Source organism: Oryzias latipes, chromosome 18 (assembly GCF_053564925.1).
Source record: "Oryzias latipes strain Hd-rR chromosome 18, Olatipes_Hd-rR_3.1".
NCBI classification, from domain to species: Eukaryota; Metazoa; Chordata; class Actinopteri; order Beloniformes; family Adrianichthyidae; genus Oryzias; species Oryzias latipes.
Window position 1 is genome coordinate 8832396 of NC_136254.1, and position 18063 is coordinate 8850458.

The following is an 18063-nucleotide window of genomic DNA, read 5'->3' on the forward strand; positions in this document are numbered from 1 at the left end:
TCTGATAACTCTGCTGTCAGACAGAAATGAAGCAGGAGATTTTTCACTTTCTTCATGATTGTTTTGACCTCTCTGCTGCTCTGCTGAGACTTCTGCTGCTCTATGACAGAGCCTCTATGACAAACTACACTATTAGAAGAAATGATCAGCAGCTTCTCTTCAACAGAGATCATTTATTGTCAATGTTTCTCTTTTACAGATGATGGACCAACTCTGTCAGCGTGCAACACTTTGATTTTTGCAGGAACTGCAACAGAAACACAGCAATGCTCTTTAGCTGAAATGGACTCAATATTTTCAATTCTGTCTATTCCACAGTTATGTTGGTTTTTCATCACAAATTGTTCCAGTCACTAAGTTGCTATAATTACCAGTCCCTCTCCCTGCTGTTTATTTTAAAATATGCCAATGAAAACCATAAAAAGGAAACAGTAGGTTAACCATTAAAGATTAACAATTGTTTTTTTTAAACATTTTACAGCTGTTTTCAAATCAAGCACACAGTGTCACACCAACATCCTTTTGTTAGTTTTATGTGTTTACATTTACAGCAGGGCTCATTTTGGCCTTTTTAGAAGACAAATTTGTTCCAGTGACTTTCTAGTTAAAAATAAAGAAAACGTTTTGCTTATAAAATAAGAGTGAAGAGCTTTAGAACCAAAAATTAACAGTTATATAGATATTTTTCCATCCATCCATTGTCCTCCGCTTATCCGGAACCGGGTCGCGGGGGCAGCAGACTGAGCAGAGATGCCCAGACTTCCCTTGCCCCAGCCACTTCCTCCAGCTCCTCTGGAGGGACCCCAAGGCGTTCCCAGGCCAGCCGAGAGATGTAGTCTCTCCAGTGTGTCCTGGGTCTTCCCCGGGGCCTCTGCCCAGTGGGACATGCCCGAAACACCTCTCCAGGGAGGCGTCCAGGAGGCATCCGGACTAGATGCCCGAGCCACCTCAACTGGCTCCTTTTGATGTGGAGGAGAAGCGGTTCTACTCCGAGCTCTCAGCGGGTGGCCGAGCTTCTTACCCTATCTCTAAGGGAGCGCCCCGCCACCCTACGGAGGAAGCTCGTTTCAGCCGCTTGTATTCGGGACCTCGATCTTTCAGTCATGACCCATAGCTCATGACCATAGGTGAGTATTGGAACGAAGATCGACCGGTAAATTGAGAGCTTTGCTTTTTGGCTCAGCTCTCTCTTCACCACAACTGACCGATACAGCGACCGCATAACTACGGACGCCGCTCCGATCCGCCTGTCAATCTCACGCTCCAGTCTTCCCTCACTCGTGAACAAGACCCCCAGATAGGGTTGGGCGATGTCCCCTAATTTGGCCGTTGACGATGTTTGCTGTCAACCATCGGGATGGACGATGACATCGTCGGGGGGGGTATTTTTACATTTTTCGTTCTTATATAACTGCTATTCGTTATTTTGCTTTTTCATTTTATTTCCCAACTAATGGTTAATCCGCGATGATCCAGTATAAACTGAGGGAAGTGACTTTAACAGAAAAAGTAACAAGCAAAATAGAAAAGAAGTAGTCCGCTCCCGCACTTAACTAGCGAAGTGGACCGGCGGAGTGCGGATTTACAGCTTTATGTTTGATGGGAAGGGGGGGGGGGGGGGGGTACATGAGCGGTATGTGTGGGAGATTTAAGACTGCGATCCGTCCCGCAGCTCCAAAGCTAATGTTGTTAGCCCGTGTGTTAGCATACTGCTAATCCTGGCTACGTTCAGAAAAAGAACTGACCACACGGATTAAAATTCAAATGATGAGCGAACATGTGTTTCATAATAACCGTAACATTATTAAAAGCACGTTTAGAAGATCGTCTCGTATTTTACCGAGCTGACATGTCAATGTATATAGCCGCTCGGCGCTGTTATCGTTTTGTATTGAATTGTTACCTTCAATAAAGTTTGGAAAAAAAGCCGCTCGGCGGAAGTTGTATCCTCTTCCGGTTTTCAAACTGCGCATGTGCGAATACTGCGCGTGTGCGAATGATTTATTCCGACCGAAATTGTGACCTTAGTGAACGTTTTTATATTCTGAAAACATTTTTCTGGGCCCATGTACACGGTTGGATTCTAATCCGACCATTGATCCCATCAGGATATTTTGTACATGTAACCGCGGCTTATGGTGTCGACGCGCAACGTGGCGGGGGCGTGGCATCACGATGGTGGTCTTTCCATCGGGATGTCAGTCACCCATCACGATGGACGATGATATCGTCCATCGGCACAACCCTACCCCCAGATATTTAAACTCCACCACCTGGGGCAGGAAGACTCCACCCCACGAGAGATGGCAATCTACCTTTCTCCGGTAAAGAACCATGGCCTCAGATTTAGCAGCGCTGACCCTCATCCCAGCGGCTTCACACTCGGCTGCAAACCCCCCCAATGCACGCTGGAGGTCTTGACTCGATGAAGCCAACAGGACAACATTATCTGCGAAAAGCAGAGAGGAGATCCTGTGGTCCCCAAACCAGATCCCTTCCGGCCCCTGACTGCGCCTAGAAATTCTGTCCATAAAAACTATGAACTGAACCGGTTATAAAGGGCAGCCCTGCCGGAGTCCAACGTGGACCGGGAACAGGTCTGAATTACTGCCGGCTATGCGAACCAAGCTCCTACTCCGGTCATACAGAGACCGGACAGCCCTCAGTAAGGCTCCCCGGACCCCATACTCCCAGAGCACCCTCCACAGGATAACACAGGGAACGCGGTTGAACGCCTTCTCCAAATCCACAAAACACATATGGACTGGGTAAGCGAAGTCCCACAATCCCTCCAGCACCCTAGATAGGGTATAGAGCTGGTCCAATGTTCCACGACCAGGACGGAAACCGCACTGTTGTTCCTGAATCCGAGGTTCAACTATCGGACGGACAATCCTCTCCAGCACCCTGGCAAAGACTTTCCCAGGGAGGCTGAGGAGTGTAATTCCCCTGTAGTTGGAACACACCCTCCGGTCCCCCTTCTTAAAGAGGGGAACCACCGCCCCTGTCTGCCAGTCCAGTGGTACAGTTCCCGACTACCTTGCTATGCTGCAGAGACGTGTCAGCCAAGACACTCCTACAGCATCCAGAGACTTGAAGTACTCAGGACGGACTTCATCCTCTCCCAGGGACCTTGTCACTGAGGAGCTCGTTGACTACCTCAGTGACTTAAGCCCGGGTAATAGACAGCCCCCACCCCAAAGTCCTCGTTCTCTGCTTCTTCAAAAGAAGGCGTGTCAGTGGGATTGAGGAGATTCTCGAAGTATTCCTTCCACCGCCCAACAATGTCCCCAGTCGAAGTCAACAGCCCCCCACCTGCACTGAAGACAGTGCCTGTGGAGGACTGCTTTCCCCTCCTGAGGCGCCGGATGCTTTGCCAGAATTTCTTCAAGGCCATCCGATAGTCCTTCTCCCTGGCCTCAACGAACTCCTCCCAGGCCCGAGTTTTTGCCTCCGCAACAATTTGGGCCGCAGCTCGCTTAGACTGCCGATACCTGTCAGCTGCCTCTGGAGTCCCGCAAGCCAGCCAGTCCTGGTAGGATTCTTTCTTCAGCTTGACGGCATCCCTTACTTCCGGTGTCCACCACCGGGTTCTGGGGTTACTGCCGCGACAGGCACTAGAGACCTTGCGACCACAGCTCCGAGCAGCAGCAGAGACAATGGGAGTGGAAAACATGGTCCACTCGGAATCAATGTCCCCAACCTCCCTCGGTACCTGTTTGAAGTTCTCCCGGATGTGGGAGTTAAAGACTTCCCTAACGGAAGGCTCAGCCAGACGTTCCCAGCAGACTCTCACAGTACGTTTGGGTCTTCCAAGCCTCTTTCCCCGCCAGCGAATCCAACTCACCACAAGGTAGTCATCGGTAAGGCCTGGTAATCAAAACTGCTGTTCGGCCCATAAGCCGAAACCACAGTTAGAGACCTGTCCCCCACCGGGGTTAACTCCAACACTTGGCAGCTGATCTGGGGGCTAACGAGTAAGCCCACACCAGCCTGCCGCCTCTCACCTTGAGCAACTCCAGAGTGGTACAGAGTCCAACCCCTCTCTAAGGACTGAGTTTCAGAGCCCAGGCTATGTATGGAGGTGAGCCCGACCATATCTAGACGGTATCTCTCAACCTCTCACACAAGCTCAGGCTCCTTCCCTCCCAGAGAGGTGACGTTCCATGCCCCAAAAGCCAAGTTCCATGACAGGGGTTTGGGTTCCTCAGGCATCCGCCCTCGACTGCCACCCAAACCACAATGCACCGGCCCCTTTTTAGATATTTTTCAACATTTTAAACTTTAATTCATTTTTTTCATATGTTGTGCTCCATTAAAACCTTTTTAAACTTACCTTCACTGTTTACTGGATCACTGGACTCTGTGTGATAAACTGGTTCTCCTCTACCTCCTCTGCATCTGTAGACTCCTCCCTGTGAGACTCTGATTTGTCCATTTGAGAGGAAATCAGCATCTTTTCTTGTCAGCAGTTTGGAGGGTTTCTCTCCTCTGGACCAGAAGAAACTCCAACCAGATGATGAAGGCTTCACTGAACAATTCAGGTTCACTCTGCCCCCTACTGGAGACTTTGTGATTTTCAGTTCAGCCTTTGGTTTGTGTGCTGTGGAGTTCAAAAATAGATGAATTTATCTGTCTAAACAGAGGCCAACATCTAAAATCAAAGTCTCAAGAAAACATACATTAATAATTGAGAATCATTTGTTTATTTACTTCCTAAATTAAGTCTTAAAAACACAGATATATTGATGTGTTGTTTGAACAAACTTATATAAAAAAGCAATAGATGAATTTCCCTCATTCCTTCTTATAAACACAGATATTTTGTTGTGTTTGAAGAAACATATTTAAAAAACAAAAAATTAATTTACCTAAAACAGACAACCTTAAAGCTTTACTCCACTTTGTTGCAGAATATGAATCATCTGTGGGTCTGCTCTTACAGCTGTAGTCTCCACTGATGGAAGCTGTGATAGTCCAGTCTTTCTGCTTTGTCCTGAATGTCTGTGACTGAGGTGTTCTCCATTCATACTCCCACTGAACTCCTTCACCTCCCTGAACCTCACATGTCAGAGTGATCCTCTCTCCTCTGAAGATCTGAGACCAGCTGGGTTTTTGGGTTACACTGACTTTGTTGGAAACTGTTTCCATCAGATTTAAAAACAATAAAACACATTTTTAATGTTCAAATCAATGATTGTGAAAAGCTTTCAATAAAGTGAAATCACTCACAGGTTATTTGAATGGTGACTTCATCACTTTTATCAGAGTAGACGGCTGGTTCTCCTCTAAATCCTCTGCATCTGTAGATTCCTCCTTGTGAGACTCTGATGTTTCCATTTAGTCCATCATTGATTGTGTCTTCAGAGGTGTGTGAGGTTCTTCTGAACCACTCATATTTCCAACCAGCAGATTTCTCCACAGAGCAGATCAGTGTCTCTTTGTCTCCTACTGACACAGTTGTTGTTGCTGCTGTCAGTGTGGCTCTGGCTCTGTCTGCAATGTTTGACATTTCAATATAACAATTATAGAAACATCATATCGGTAATATCTATAAGTGCAGTTTATACATTTAAACATGATAATAGATAAACATACATTTTAAATAGATGTTTTAGTTTGTTCAACATGAATAAATTCTCATATAAAATGAGTCATGTCAAAAACACACTAAGAAATTACCTGATACACGTATAGAGACTCTGTTGCTGCACTTTTTATAATATGAACCCTTCCTGAGACCACAGCACTGATAATCACCACTGTGACTTTTATCCAGCAGATTTATTTTGAAATCTTGTTGTGTGACGTCAGAATAAGGTGTCCAATCACTTTTCTTTAATGTGTATTTCCAGTCATCTGTTCTACCTTCCTTCATGTCACATTTGAAGGTTAAATATTCTCCAATAAAAAAAGTTGACCATTTGGGTTCAAAGGTCAACACAGCATCTAGAACAAACACAAACACACAATTTAATTAAAAAACTTGTATTACAATTTAAACAAACACTAACAAAAAAGAACATCTTTTTTTAATTAAAAAATACAATCAGGTGTTTTGTCCACAAATAATGTATTAAACTGAAATTAATGTAAAAACTATGAAAATAAACAACATCATAGTGAAATGGTGAGAGTGCAATGGTACAAAGTACTATGTCACACACATGCAAAATCAGCTCTAGAGAGATTTATAAATTATTTTTAACCATATGTGATAAACATGCACCAATAAGGAAAGTAACTGAGAGATCTAGTCAAGCCCCTTGGTTGGATGTTGATCTAAAGCAGGGGTCACCAACCTTTTTGAGACCGAGGGCTATTTCATGGGCACTAAGTGGTATGAAGGGCACCACTAATAACCTCCTAGTCCCCCCACCCCCCAAAAAAACACACACAATTTGAGGACGTCCTTTTGTGTGCCGTATTTTTATTTTACACTCATTTTATACAAAAACATGCATGCATTTTCTGGTCTCGTATTACGGGGGGGTCAAACTCAGTTGAAGTGGGGGCCTAAATCCAAAACACACTTTAGGTTGCAGCCAAACAAGATAAACATTTATTGAACACACTGAAGATAAACTTTTAAACCTTTAAAACTTTAACTTAACTTTAACTTTTTAAACATACATGTGAATAAAAACAGACAGGAAAATTAATTCAGAATAATAAATATATTCTGTCAAAATGATACAAATATGAACAAACAAAGCCAGGAAATAATAATAATTAGAAATAATTCATCAAATTATTCTGTTTTCTTTGCTCTTTTGTCTTTTTTTTTAGAGCTGAACTCCTGGCATCATTTTTAGCAATAAGTTCATTTCTGCTTAGTGTGTGATGTTCTGTGTGTGTCTCTAGTCCTTTGTGTGTGTCTCGGGTCCTGTGTGTGTCTTTTTGAAACGTATCAGAGGGATTTGATTATTTAAAAACCTGTTATTGTGAAAATCGTGTTTAGGTCACATAAAACATTAAAAACTAAATTACAGAATTCATCACTGGGATTACTCCAAAAATATTTGGCATTTTCCTAATTTTGTGCAACATCAACAGTAAAAATCCTCCAAAATCCTCAATACTTTCATAAAAAAATGATCTGTAGTTTATTTATGGTCGGAAAAAGTGCAGCAGTTTTCCTGCCTCCATTACCTGCTGTCTTTATTTATATGTTATTATCACCAACTAAACAACCGTAAAAATAAATGGATATGGAAAATACAGACGAGTATTAAAAATAGTTAGTGAAGAATGACATTATTAGAATGAGCTGAGTAATTTAAGCCCCCGATGATCCAGGTGTTGCGCAATGGTCTCCGTGCGCCGTTTTACCTCGCAACCTGTGCCCACTACCCCCACCCTTCTCCTCCTCACACACATACGCGCCTCTTTCTCAAAGGCGGGTGCGCCGATTCGCATGTTTAAGGCCGTTCAATACTCTGCCATATATTTCACAAGAGCAGAACTAAAGTGCATCAATTACTAATAGCAAGCACTGAATCACCACCCTCTACTATCCAGGCAAGTACGGTTGTACCCGAGTCTTAATTCACTATCCTTGACATGTCCAAACCTGCTACCCGTGCCCCATGCAAAGCACAGCACCGGTTTGTTGAGATTGACACTCACATAAGTTAGCAGACAATCATATCTGTCTGTTTATTTTGAACACCCCCACCACCAGCCAAACAGCCTTAACCTCACTTCGGCTCACAGCTCCCTCATTTATGGGGAGCGATTTAACACAACCAAAATTCCCCACTTCCTTTGAGTCTTAAAAGCTGAAGGCGGGGCTAACCCCCAGATCACCACATTATATTCATTTGCTATATGAGCAGTGCTATTTTTGGAGCATTCCCGTTAAATAATATTTACCCTTCCAATCATTTTTTACATTCTCGCTTTAACTGGGATAGTGATGATTGTGTCTTTTGTGGAAATGATGTTGAAACTGTGGAACATCTTTTCTTTGAATGTTTTCATGTAAAAGTTTTGGTATTCTTTTCATAATTGGCTCAAATCATAAAATATCATCATTAACCCTTTAAATTGGAATACAATTAAAATTCAATTACAATTAATTCACAAAAATCTGGACTTTCTGATTAATGTACTGATAGTAATTTCAAAGCATTTTATTCATACTTGTAAATTCCTAAAGGTGAAACCTCACATTAATGGATTACTCAACCGTCTCAAAGTAATCTTTAAATCTTTACATTACATGAATCATAAGAATGCCCAGACATTGTGTAATTTATTTGATCTATTAAAACTTTTTTAATAGACCCTTGTTTTTATTGATTATTTTTTAAGTTATATTTGTTTTCATATTTTTTTTGTCTACCTTTATCTCAGATTGATATTGTTGTCATTGACAGACATGCCATGATTGTTTGTTGAATATTTGCTTCAATAAAAAAAAACAAAAAACATTTGGGTGCATTCCCTGCGGGCGCCACAAGGGGTCCTCGCGGGCGCATGGGCACCCGTGGGCACAGGGTTGGTGACTCCTGATTTAAAGCAACTGATTTAAAGCTCAACAGAACACCTGACCTGTCAGGTATCCTCAAGATATCCTCAGATATCCTCAAGATGGCTGCCGCCGCTACGTCTGCGTCCACCTCCACTGCCGTGACTGCACCAACAAACCCTGACACACAGATCACTAACCTCAAAAAGGACATCCAGAAACTCTCTGATGAGTTGAGGTCAAAGAATGATCTGTTGAACTCTTTGCTGGACCTGGCCCATCAACAGTCCATGCATATTGCTTCCCTGAAAGCGGCTGTGGAAGACACGGTTCACTGGGATCCTGACACCTCGCCGCGGCCTTCCTCGAGCTCCACACCAAAACCGCTTTGGTCTGAGGTGGTGTGCCGCAGGAAAAGACCCCTGGACCGTGATGGGCTCCTTCTCTCCAACTGCTATGATGTTCTGTCGGCTCCAACATCTGACGACGTTCTGGAAGCTGCTCCTCCACTCAGCGGAGAAAACCATCGCCCTGTCGCTGCTTCTCGGCCCGAGAAAGAAAGCCGCCTGGCATCTGCCTCTGGAGGTTCATCGTCCGCTAAACGCCGACAGCTACTGAGAGACGCAGTGAGTAGACGCCCTGACAGCCGCCGCCGCCCGAACGTTACCCACGTCCTCGTGGGATCAGTAAGCAATGCGGGTTCTCCATCTGCGGTCGCGACCGGGGCGTCAGGTTCAAAGTCCGCTGCGTCTCCCCCCGCGGCAAGTGTTGCGGTGACCGCCGCCACCTCTCCTCTTCCTGGCGGCTCGCCCCCCTCATCGGCCGCTTCCCCGGCTCGCGCAACAGGTGTAACGCTAACTTCCGCTTGCTCTCCTGCAGCGACGGGCCCGCTCACTTCGGCGGCAAGATCTCGCGGCCGCGGGGACCCCCCTGGCTCCTTCGTCGTGGGAACCTCTATGGTCAGGCATGTTCGCGTTGACTGGAGCCGCACCGTCTGTCACCCAGGCGCCCTCGTACGAGACATCACCAACTCTGCCCACCAGCTCTCCCTTCGTAACCCCTCCACACACACAATAATAGTCCACGCAGGAGTGAATGACCTAAAGTTTCAGCAATCTGAGACCCTCAAGAAGGACTTCATCACTCTCATCCACTCCATCAAGCAGCTGGACAAACAGTGCATCATCTCCGGTCCGCTTCCATCTCCCCGCTTTGGAGACATTAAATTCAGCCGTCTGCGACAACTTCACATCTGGCTTAAAGGACACTGCCTTTCTAATAATATTCCATATGTTGATAATTTCAGCACCTTCTTCAATAGACCAAATCTCTTTAAACCAGACGGCATCCATCCAAACCAAACAGGATCTCAACTTCTGTCCATGAACATTGAACTCACACTCCGCTCTGTTAAACTGCTCTCTGACTGACTGGACCACTGGCATCCATCCTCAGTTAAAACCACGGTTATCACACAACAAATTCCAGTTCACATAACAAGCAGATCTCACAAACATCCCCAGATCAGACCCACCAGATCCACAATTAGATATCTTCATCACATTCACACATTACCGGACAAAAAAGATAAATCAATCCATCTGCACACACACACTGTTTTAAACTTTGCTGTTTTAAACATTCGCTCTCTTTTAAACAAATATTTTATCATGAATGAGCTCATTTTAGACAACAATTTAGATTGCCTTCTTTTAACAGAGACCTGGCTGGGTGCTGATGCTCCTGTTGTTCTCACTGAAGCTTCCCCACTAAATTTTAACTTTTTATTTTCTACCAGGGGAGATAAAAAAGGCGGTGGCACTGCATCGATTGCTCGCGGCTCATTTGCAACCAAAACAATCACGCTACTTAGCTACTCCTCATTTGAGCATCATGCATTTTCTTTTAACAGCCCATCTATTTTATGTGTTACTGTTTACAGACCACCAAAGCCTCCCTCCTGTTTTATTCAAGAATTTTCTGAATTTTTATCTGTAATACACTCCAAATATAGTAGAGTTTTAATAACTGGTGATTTTAACCTATATGTTGATAAAAATAGTGATGCTCATGCAAAGGAGTTTCTCAACCTCTTGCATTGTATGGATTTCACACAGCATGTCACACAGCCTACTCACAGCAGGGGGCGCACTCTAGACTTGGTGATAACCTATGGGCTGTCCTGCAGTGTGTGCTCTGTTGTTGACATGGCTGTGTCAGATCACTATTGTATATTCTTTAATATCACCAGTTTTACTCGACAGGAAGCTCCAGTGAGAACTGTTAGGAGACGATACATAACTCCTGATGTGGCTGCAAATTTTATCAATATTTTACATCAAACTCCCGCTCATATTTTACCTGCATCATGTGATTTTATGGTTGAACATTTTAACAACAAACTACAGTCAGCCATTGATGCTGTAGCTCCACTTAAAACTAAAACGTTGAAAACTAAAGCTACAGCACCGTGGAAGAACGAACCAATCAGAGCCTTGAAACGTGATTGCAGGAAAGCGGAGAGGTAGTGGAGAAAAACGAAGTTAACTGTACATCGCAAAATTTTTAAAGAACAGCAAATGATGTACAGTCATGCAATAAAAAAAGCCAGAACCCTCCACTTCTCAAACTTAATTTTACAAAACAAAAACGATCCTAGAGTTCTCTTTAAAACAATAGACAGTTTAACTAAAAGAGACTCTCAAAGGTCCTCCATAGCAGCCTCAGATGCTGTATGTGAGAGTTTTGCAGACCACTTCAGGAGTAAAATCAATGCTATTAGATCTAGTCTCTTAACTCAAAAATGTGTTGATTTTAATGAATCTATAGCATTGCATTTATCAGAGGAAACACTGGAAAGTTTTGTCCTGGTTGATGCTGTGGGACTTGGCCAGGTTTTCTCCCAGTTAAAGCCAACCACCTGCCTTTTTGACCCAATCCCCCCAATTTGTTGAAAACATTTTATGACTTCTTTGAGTTTGAGCTTTTAAATATAGTAAATTACTCTCTTCAGACAGGTGTCTTCCCTGCTGCCTTTAAAACGGCAGTGGTGAGGCCTCTTCTGAAGAAGAGTAATTTAGATCCGAACAACTATAACAATTATCGTCCAGTATCCAACTTACCATTTTTAAGTAAAATGATTGAAAAAACTGTTTTAATCCAATTTAATGAGTTTTTAATTAGAAATAACATATTTGAAAAATATCAATCTGGTTTTAGGACAAACCACAGCACAGAGACAGCCCTTGTTAAAATAGAAAATGATATTAGATGTAACCTGGATTGTCAGAAACTCTCAGTTCTGGTACTACTGGATCTCAGTGCTGCGTCCGAAACTGTAGATCACAGTATTTTACTCAACAGACTGAGAGGTTTGGGCATCTCCGGTACTGTACTAAAGTGGTTTTATTCCTATCTCACAGATCGAAGTTTTTACGTAAGTATGGATACTTGCTCCTTAAGGGTCTTCGACATCAACTGTGGGGTCCCCCAAGGTTCAATTTTAGGTCCACTACTTTTTAATCTATATATGTTGCCACTGGGGGACGTCATCAGGAGGCATGGCGTTTGTTTCCACAGCTATGCTGATGACACTCAACTCTACATCGCTATGTCTCCTGATGATGAAGAGTCGGTCAACACACTCTTAAAATGCATTTTAGACATTGAGTCATGGATGGCGGAGAACTTCCTACAGCTAAACCAGGACAAAACAGAGGTTTTAGTGATCGGTTCTGAAGACAAGAGAGAGAGAGTTTTATCTAAACTAAAGAATTACAAAACTTCTCAGTGTGTGAGAAACCTGGGTGTCATTTTTGACTCTGAGTTGAATTTTATCCCAAAAATTAAAAACATCACAAAAACAGAATTTTATCATCTAAAAAATATATCCAGAGTCCGCCCATTTCTCTCTCTTGCCAGTACAGAGGTGCTAATGCATGCTTTTATTACCAGCAGATTGGATTATTGTAATGCCCTGCTCTCTGGTCTTCCCAGAACAAGAATAGCAAATCTTCAACTGCTGCAAAATTCAGCAGCACGCGTTCTGACGAGGACCAGGGGGCGGGAACACATTACACCAGTTTTAAGATCGCTGCATTGGCTCCCTGTGCAATTCAGGATTGATTTTAAAGTTCTTTTATTGGTTTACAAATGTTTTTATGGTCTCGGGCCTTCATATTTATCTGACATGATTTTAAAGTATGAGCCCTCGCGGACCCTGAGGTCCTCTGATACAGGCCTTTTGGTTATCCCAAAAGTTAGAACAAAAACGTACGGCGAGGCCTCATTCAGTTTTTACGGACCTCGCCTGTGGAACAGCCTCCCAGAGAGCCTCAGGGCCGCAGAGACTGTTCATGTTTTTAAAAGTTTTAATAAAGATTGCCAGTTTGCATTTAAAAGTGTTGAGGAAGATGAAATTGGAGGAGGAGTTACTTATTAATATTAATTGTGACAAACCTTGTAGGATTGATAATAGCGACGTAAGACTTTAAACGATTGCGGTTAAATTAATAGTTTAGGCCATATGTCATATATTTTGATTTGATTTGATTTGAAATGGTTAATTTCAAGCAATCAAAGCAATAATAATGTACAAAACAATACAAGCAGCAGTTTTGCATTCATACAAAGACGTATCAAACTGAGGATAATTAGACATTAAATTAAATATTAAAGAGTGGAAGGAAGCAAATTTATAAAAACCCACCCCTGTTCTACCGTACCATTTTCATTACATAATTTATCATTATCCGGTTCATAACTTTTATCAGACAGAATTAAGAATCCTTCAGTATCAAGTGCAGCCTTTGACACCATTTACCACAGTATTTCATTCCATAGATTAGAGCATAGGGATCAGAGCATCTGCTTTCCAGTGGTTTGAATCCTATTTATCCGATAGGTACCAGTTCGTTAATGTAAATGGACAGTCCTCTCAGTGCACTCCAGTTAACTATGGAGTCCCACAGGGCTCCGTTTTAAGACCGATTCTGTTTATAATCTACATGCTTCCCTTTGGAAACATAATTAGGAAACACAGCATTAGTTTTGATTGTTATTCTGACGATGCACAGTTGTGTTTATCCATTAAACCCGACCAGAATGACAATATAGAGAAACTGAATGCCTGCATCAGAGACATCAAGACCTGGATGACGATTAATTACCTCATCCTGAACCCAGAAAAAACAGATGTCATTATACTCGGTCTTAAAAATCTCAGAGATGCTCTGTCTGATCAGATAGTCTCCCTGGGTGGCATAAGTATAGCCCCTAATTCCACAATTATAATCCTTGGCGTTTTATTTAACCAGTATTTATCATTTAGGGCTGACATATCTCAGGTTTGTGGAACACCTTTTTTTCACCTGCGGGATATAGCTAAGATCAGAAATATACTTTTTAAGAGAGATGATGAAAAACTCATCCATGCATTTGTTACGTTTACGCCGGATTACTGTAACTCTTTGTTAGCAGCGCGTCCTAAGAGTTCCTTAAGAAGTCTCCAGCTTGTTCAGAACGCAGCAGCTAGATTGTTAGCTGGAACTAGCAGAAGTCTCTAGCAATGCCTTTCTGTCTGTTGCTCATGTATTGATCCATGTGCCTACTTATTTTGGTTGCAATGATGCCTGACATGAGCTTCCATGTTGTGGAGAGACAGGTTATTGGCCGGTAGTTGGATGGGACTGCACCCTTTGAGGGATCTTTCTGAATCAGGATCGTTCGCCCTTCTGTTAGCCATTCGGGGTGAGTCCCATCTCTTAGCAGCTGATTCATTTGTGCTGCCAGGCGCTGGTGGAGTGTGGTGAGCCTCTTTAGCCAGTAGGCATGTAACATGTCAGGGCCCGGTGCTGTCCAGTTCTTCATACCTGAGACTCTTTATTGGATGTCTGCCACTGTGATGGTTACTGGATTCTGTTCAGGTAGGTTGCTATGTTCTTTTCTCAGAGACCAGCCACTGGGCATTGCTGTTATGTGCTGTCTCTTTCTCCCATATACTTTTCCGGTACTGTTCAGTTTCTAGCCTTGGTGGGTCTGCTCGGCTGCTTTGACCCTGCCACTGAGCGTACACTTTCGCAGGTTGAGTTTGGAACAGTGATAGAGAGGAGGTTACTGAACGTCCAATCATGGACAACCCAGACCATTTCTCCACCCTGTTCTGGACAAACGGCGGAGCTCCTTCTCTAAAAGGCTTAGAAAGCTCTGCTCCAAAACTGCCCAGTACCAGAAATCCTTCATACCCATTACAATAACCCTGTACAATAACTCACAATGCAACAGATGACCGTTGCACTTTTTTTTTTGCACATCTTTTTACCTGCACTGTTCTGTAAATAACTTTTTAAATTAAACCACCTTGTTGCTTGCATTCATGCTACATTTTCTGTCTTTTCATGGTCTTTTTTTTCTTTCCCTCTGCTGTCAGTTGCTATGGTAACGGACAAATTTCCCATGTGTGGGATCAATAGAGTACTTCTGATTCTGATTCTGATAATGAAGAAAGAAAACACAAAGAAACTCACCAACAATGGTGACTGGATCACTGAACTCTGTGTAATAAACTGGTTCTCCTCTTCCTCCTCTGCATCTGTAGACTCCTCCCTGTGAAACTCTGATGTCTCTATTAGAATGGAAATCAGTATTTTGCACTGTCAGCACTTCCTGGTTTTTCTCTCTGTAAAAATAATAACTCCAACCAGATGATGATGGATTCACAGAACAGGTCAGAGTTCCTCCAATTCTACTTATCTGAGCCTTTGGAGTATCTGGAATAGATTTCAAAACAATAAAAGAAACAGATTCTATTCATTTAAAAACACATTTACAAGAAAAATCATGAAAAAGTTTAAATCTCTAACTTAAAACTTTAACATCCGGATAGCATATCACAGCAGAACTTGACGTTATTCAAGACACAATTAAAGAAATGGCTCATTGACAATCAGAGCTGTCAACACTGAGTAAACCTCCTCTCACCGATCCTTGCTACTGTCTTGTCTTTTATGTGTGCATATGTTCTTAAATTTGTCTGATTTTGGATTGTTTTATCACCAATTTGTTTTTAGGTTAACTGCTAATTTTATTGATTACATTGTTAAATATATGTATGTAATGTTATGTAAATATGTAATTTTATTTTGCTCTTTTAGGGTGATTTTTAACATCTACCCGGGGACTGCAGATGAAAAATAGCCCTTTGGCTAACTCTGGCATATTGACAGAAAAGTTAATTAATATGCGCTGTCCCTATATTAAATAAATCTTCTTTCACTTTCGGCTTCTTCCAACAGGGGTCGCCACAGTGAAACAACCCTCCCACAAGGATGAGTTGCATGGTTAACTTGGCAATGTTTTACGCCGGATGCCCTTCCTGGCGCAACCCTCTCAATCCAACTGGGCTTGGGACCGGCACAGCAGCAGAGAAGGAAATAGGGAGCAGCCCGGAATCGCACCCTGGTCTCACGGACGGAAGGCGCTGCAAACCAGCACGAGCTAAACTGGCCCTTCCCTATATTAAATAAATAAATACATGCAAATAAAATTGAGGATTTCATGTTGAAAGCATAAGAAATAAAATATGTGACCATCTTCTTAAATAGAACCATGTTTGTTTACTTTAATTATTTATAAAGATTCCTGTCATCTATTTTGATGCCTTTAATAACAATATAGAGAAAAACTCTTAACATGTTTCCATCTCAAAGAGGTTTATAGAATAAATTCAGTTTCTTGTTTCTTGTATATTAATAACTGTGAGTGTCCTTATTGACCAGCCATCACTGCCAGAAGAGCTTCAGAATGTGACAGCTGTGTCTCAGTTTTCCATTTCTGAACACAATGTTGTGTGTTTGTGTTCTTAAACTTCCTGTTTTACATCAAACTATTGAAGTCTTCAGGTGTTTCTCTGGAAAAAGTCTTTTTTAGTCTCAATGACAAAAGCTGTTGATCAACCAGTGGTTTAGATTGTGTTCAGATAAAACCTTTGTGGAGATAATTGATCATAAAAGCATTTTCTTTTGTCTAACCTGACTTCTCTTTTTAAAAAGGAGTGAAGGAATGAACAGCTGATGGAGGTGAGTTTTGTTGTTTACAGGTGTGAGTTTTTTTGTTTTTCTATGACTTTGTGTGGTTTTAAACCACAACCCAATAAACTTATTCTCCTATTATTAATCTGGTAACAATCTTGTTTTTTACTACTTGTAACTTGATTTTCTCTGTTCCAATCCATGATTAAAACATTGTAATTGTTATTTAATACTTGAGTAAAAGTCTGTTTTTGACTAAAATATTCTTTTTAACATCAGTGTTGATGTGTTTTTACATCAGTTTACTTTTTGTTTACAGAAAAGGTAAGTAAAATTTTTACAAGTTTACAAAGATCACACTTTTGACTTCAAGTTCTAACTCTGTTAAAGATAGAAGAAAAAAAATCATTACATTCTGCTAAAACTAAAATTCTTACCTAAAACAGACAACCTTAAAGCTTCACTCCACTTTGTTGCAGAATATGAATCATCTGTGGGTCTGCTCTTACAGCTGTAGTCTCCACTGATGGAAGCTGTGATAGTCCAGTCTTTCTGCTTTGTCCTGAATGTCTGTGACTGAGGTGTTCTCCATTCATACTCCCACTGAACTCCTTCACCTCCCTGAACCTCACATGTCAGAGTGATCCTCTCTCCTCTGAAGATCTGAGACCAGCTGGGTTTTTGGGTTACACTGACTTTGTTGGAAACTGTTTCCATCAGATTTAAAACAATAAAACACATTTTTAATGTTCAAATCAATGATTGTGAAAAGCTTTCAATAAAGTAAAATCCCTCACAGGTTATTTGAATGGTGACTTCATCACTTGGATCAGAGTAGACGGCTGGTTCTCCTCTAAATCCTCTGCATCTGTAGATTCCTCCTTGTGAGACTCTGATGTTTCCATTTAGTCCATCATTGATTGTGTCTTCAGAGGTGTGTGAGGTTCTTCTGAACCACTCATATTTCCAACCAGCAGATTTCTCCACAGAGCAGATCAGTGTCACTCTGTCTCCTACTGACACAGTTGTTGTTGCTGCTGTCAGTGTGGCTCTGGCTCTGTCTGCAATGTTTGACAAACACAATTACACTTAATAATTATGAGAATAATGTTGCATCAGTAATATCTATAACTAGAGTTTATACATTTAGAAATGTAAAAACATTTTAAATTGATGGTTTAGTTTGTTCAACATGAATAAAATTCTTAAATATAAATTCTCACATAAAATGAGTTGTGTCAAAAACACACTAAGAAATTACCTGATACATGTATATAGACTCTGTTGCTGCACTCTTTCTCTTTAAAATATAAACCCTTCCAGAAACCACAGCACTGATAAACACCACTGTGACTTTTATCTAGCAGATTTATTTTGAAATCTTGTTGTGTGACGTCAGAATAAAGTGTCCAATCATTTCTCTTCAATGTGTATTTCCAGTCATCTGTTCTTCCTTCCTCCATGTCACATTTGAAGGTTAAAGATTCTCCAATAAAAAAAGTTGACCATTTGGGTTCAAAGGTCAATTCAGCATCTAGAACAAACACAAACACACAATTTACT

At 41.8% G+C, this 18063-nt stretch overlaps 1 protein-coding gene and 1 long non-coding RNA gene across 2 annotated transcripts in view; one reads left to right on the plus strand and one right to left on the minus strand.

Annotated features, from left to right (window-relative positions):
* Positions 1 to 18063, plus strand: part of LOC144987372 (uncharacterized) — a 215991-nt gene that overhangs the window by 49912 nt on the left and 148016 nt on the right. The gene's annotated exons all lie outside the window — the stretch shown is intronic.
* Positions 180 to 17217, minus strand: LOC144987301 (uncharacterized). Its single transcript, XM_078936640.1, has 3 exons — positions 16938 to 17217; positions 4337 to 4603; positions 180 to 247 (listed from the first exon to the last, which is right to left on the minus strand). The coding sequence occupies exons 1-3, from the start codon at positions 17215 to 17217 to the stop codon at positions 180 to 182; spliced, it is 615 nt and encodes a 204-aa protein (XP_078792766.1).

Bases quoted from the DNA above. Each gene is read 5' to 3' on its own strand.
- LOC144987301 (XM_078936640.1), bottom strand. From the start codon at position 17,217: ATGGAAACAGTTTCCAACAAAGTCAGTGTAACCCAAAAACCCAGCTGG. The intron at 4,604-16,937 runs GTAAGAATTTTA...TGAACTCCACAG, and splicing joins TTTAAGGTTGTCTGTTTTAG to CACACAAACCAAAGGCTGAA. The intron at 248-4,336 runs GTAAGTTTAAAA...TTTCTGTTGCAG, and splicing joins TGATCCAGTAAACAGTGAAG to TTCCTGCAAAAATCAAAGTG.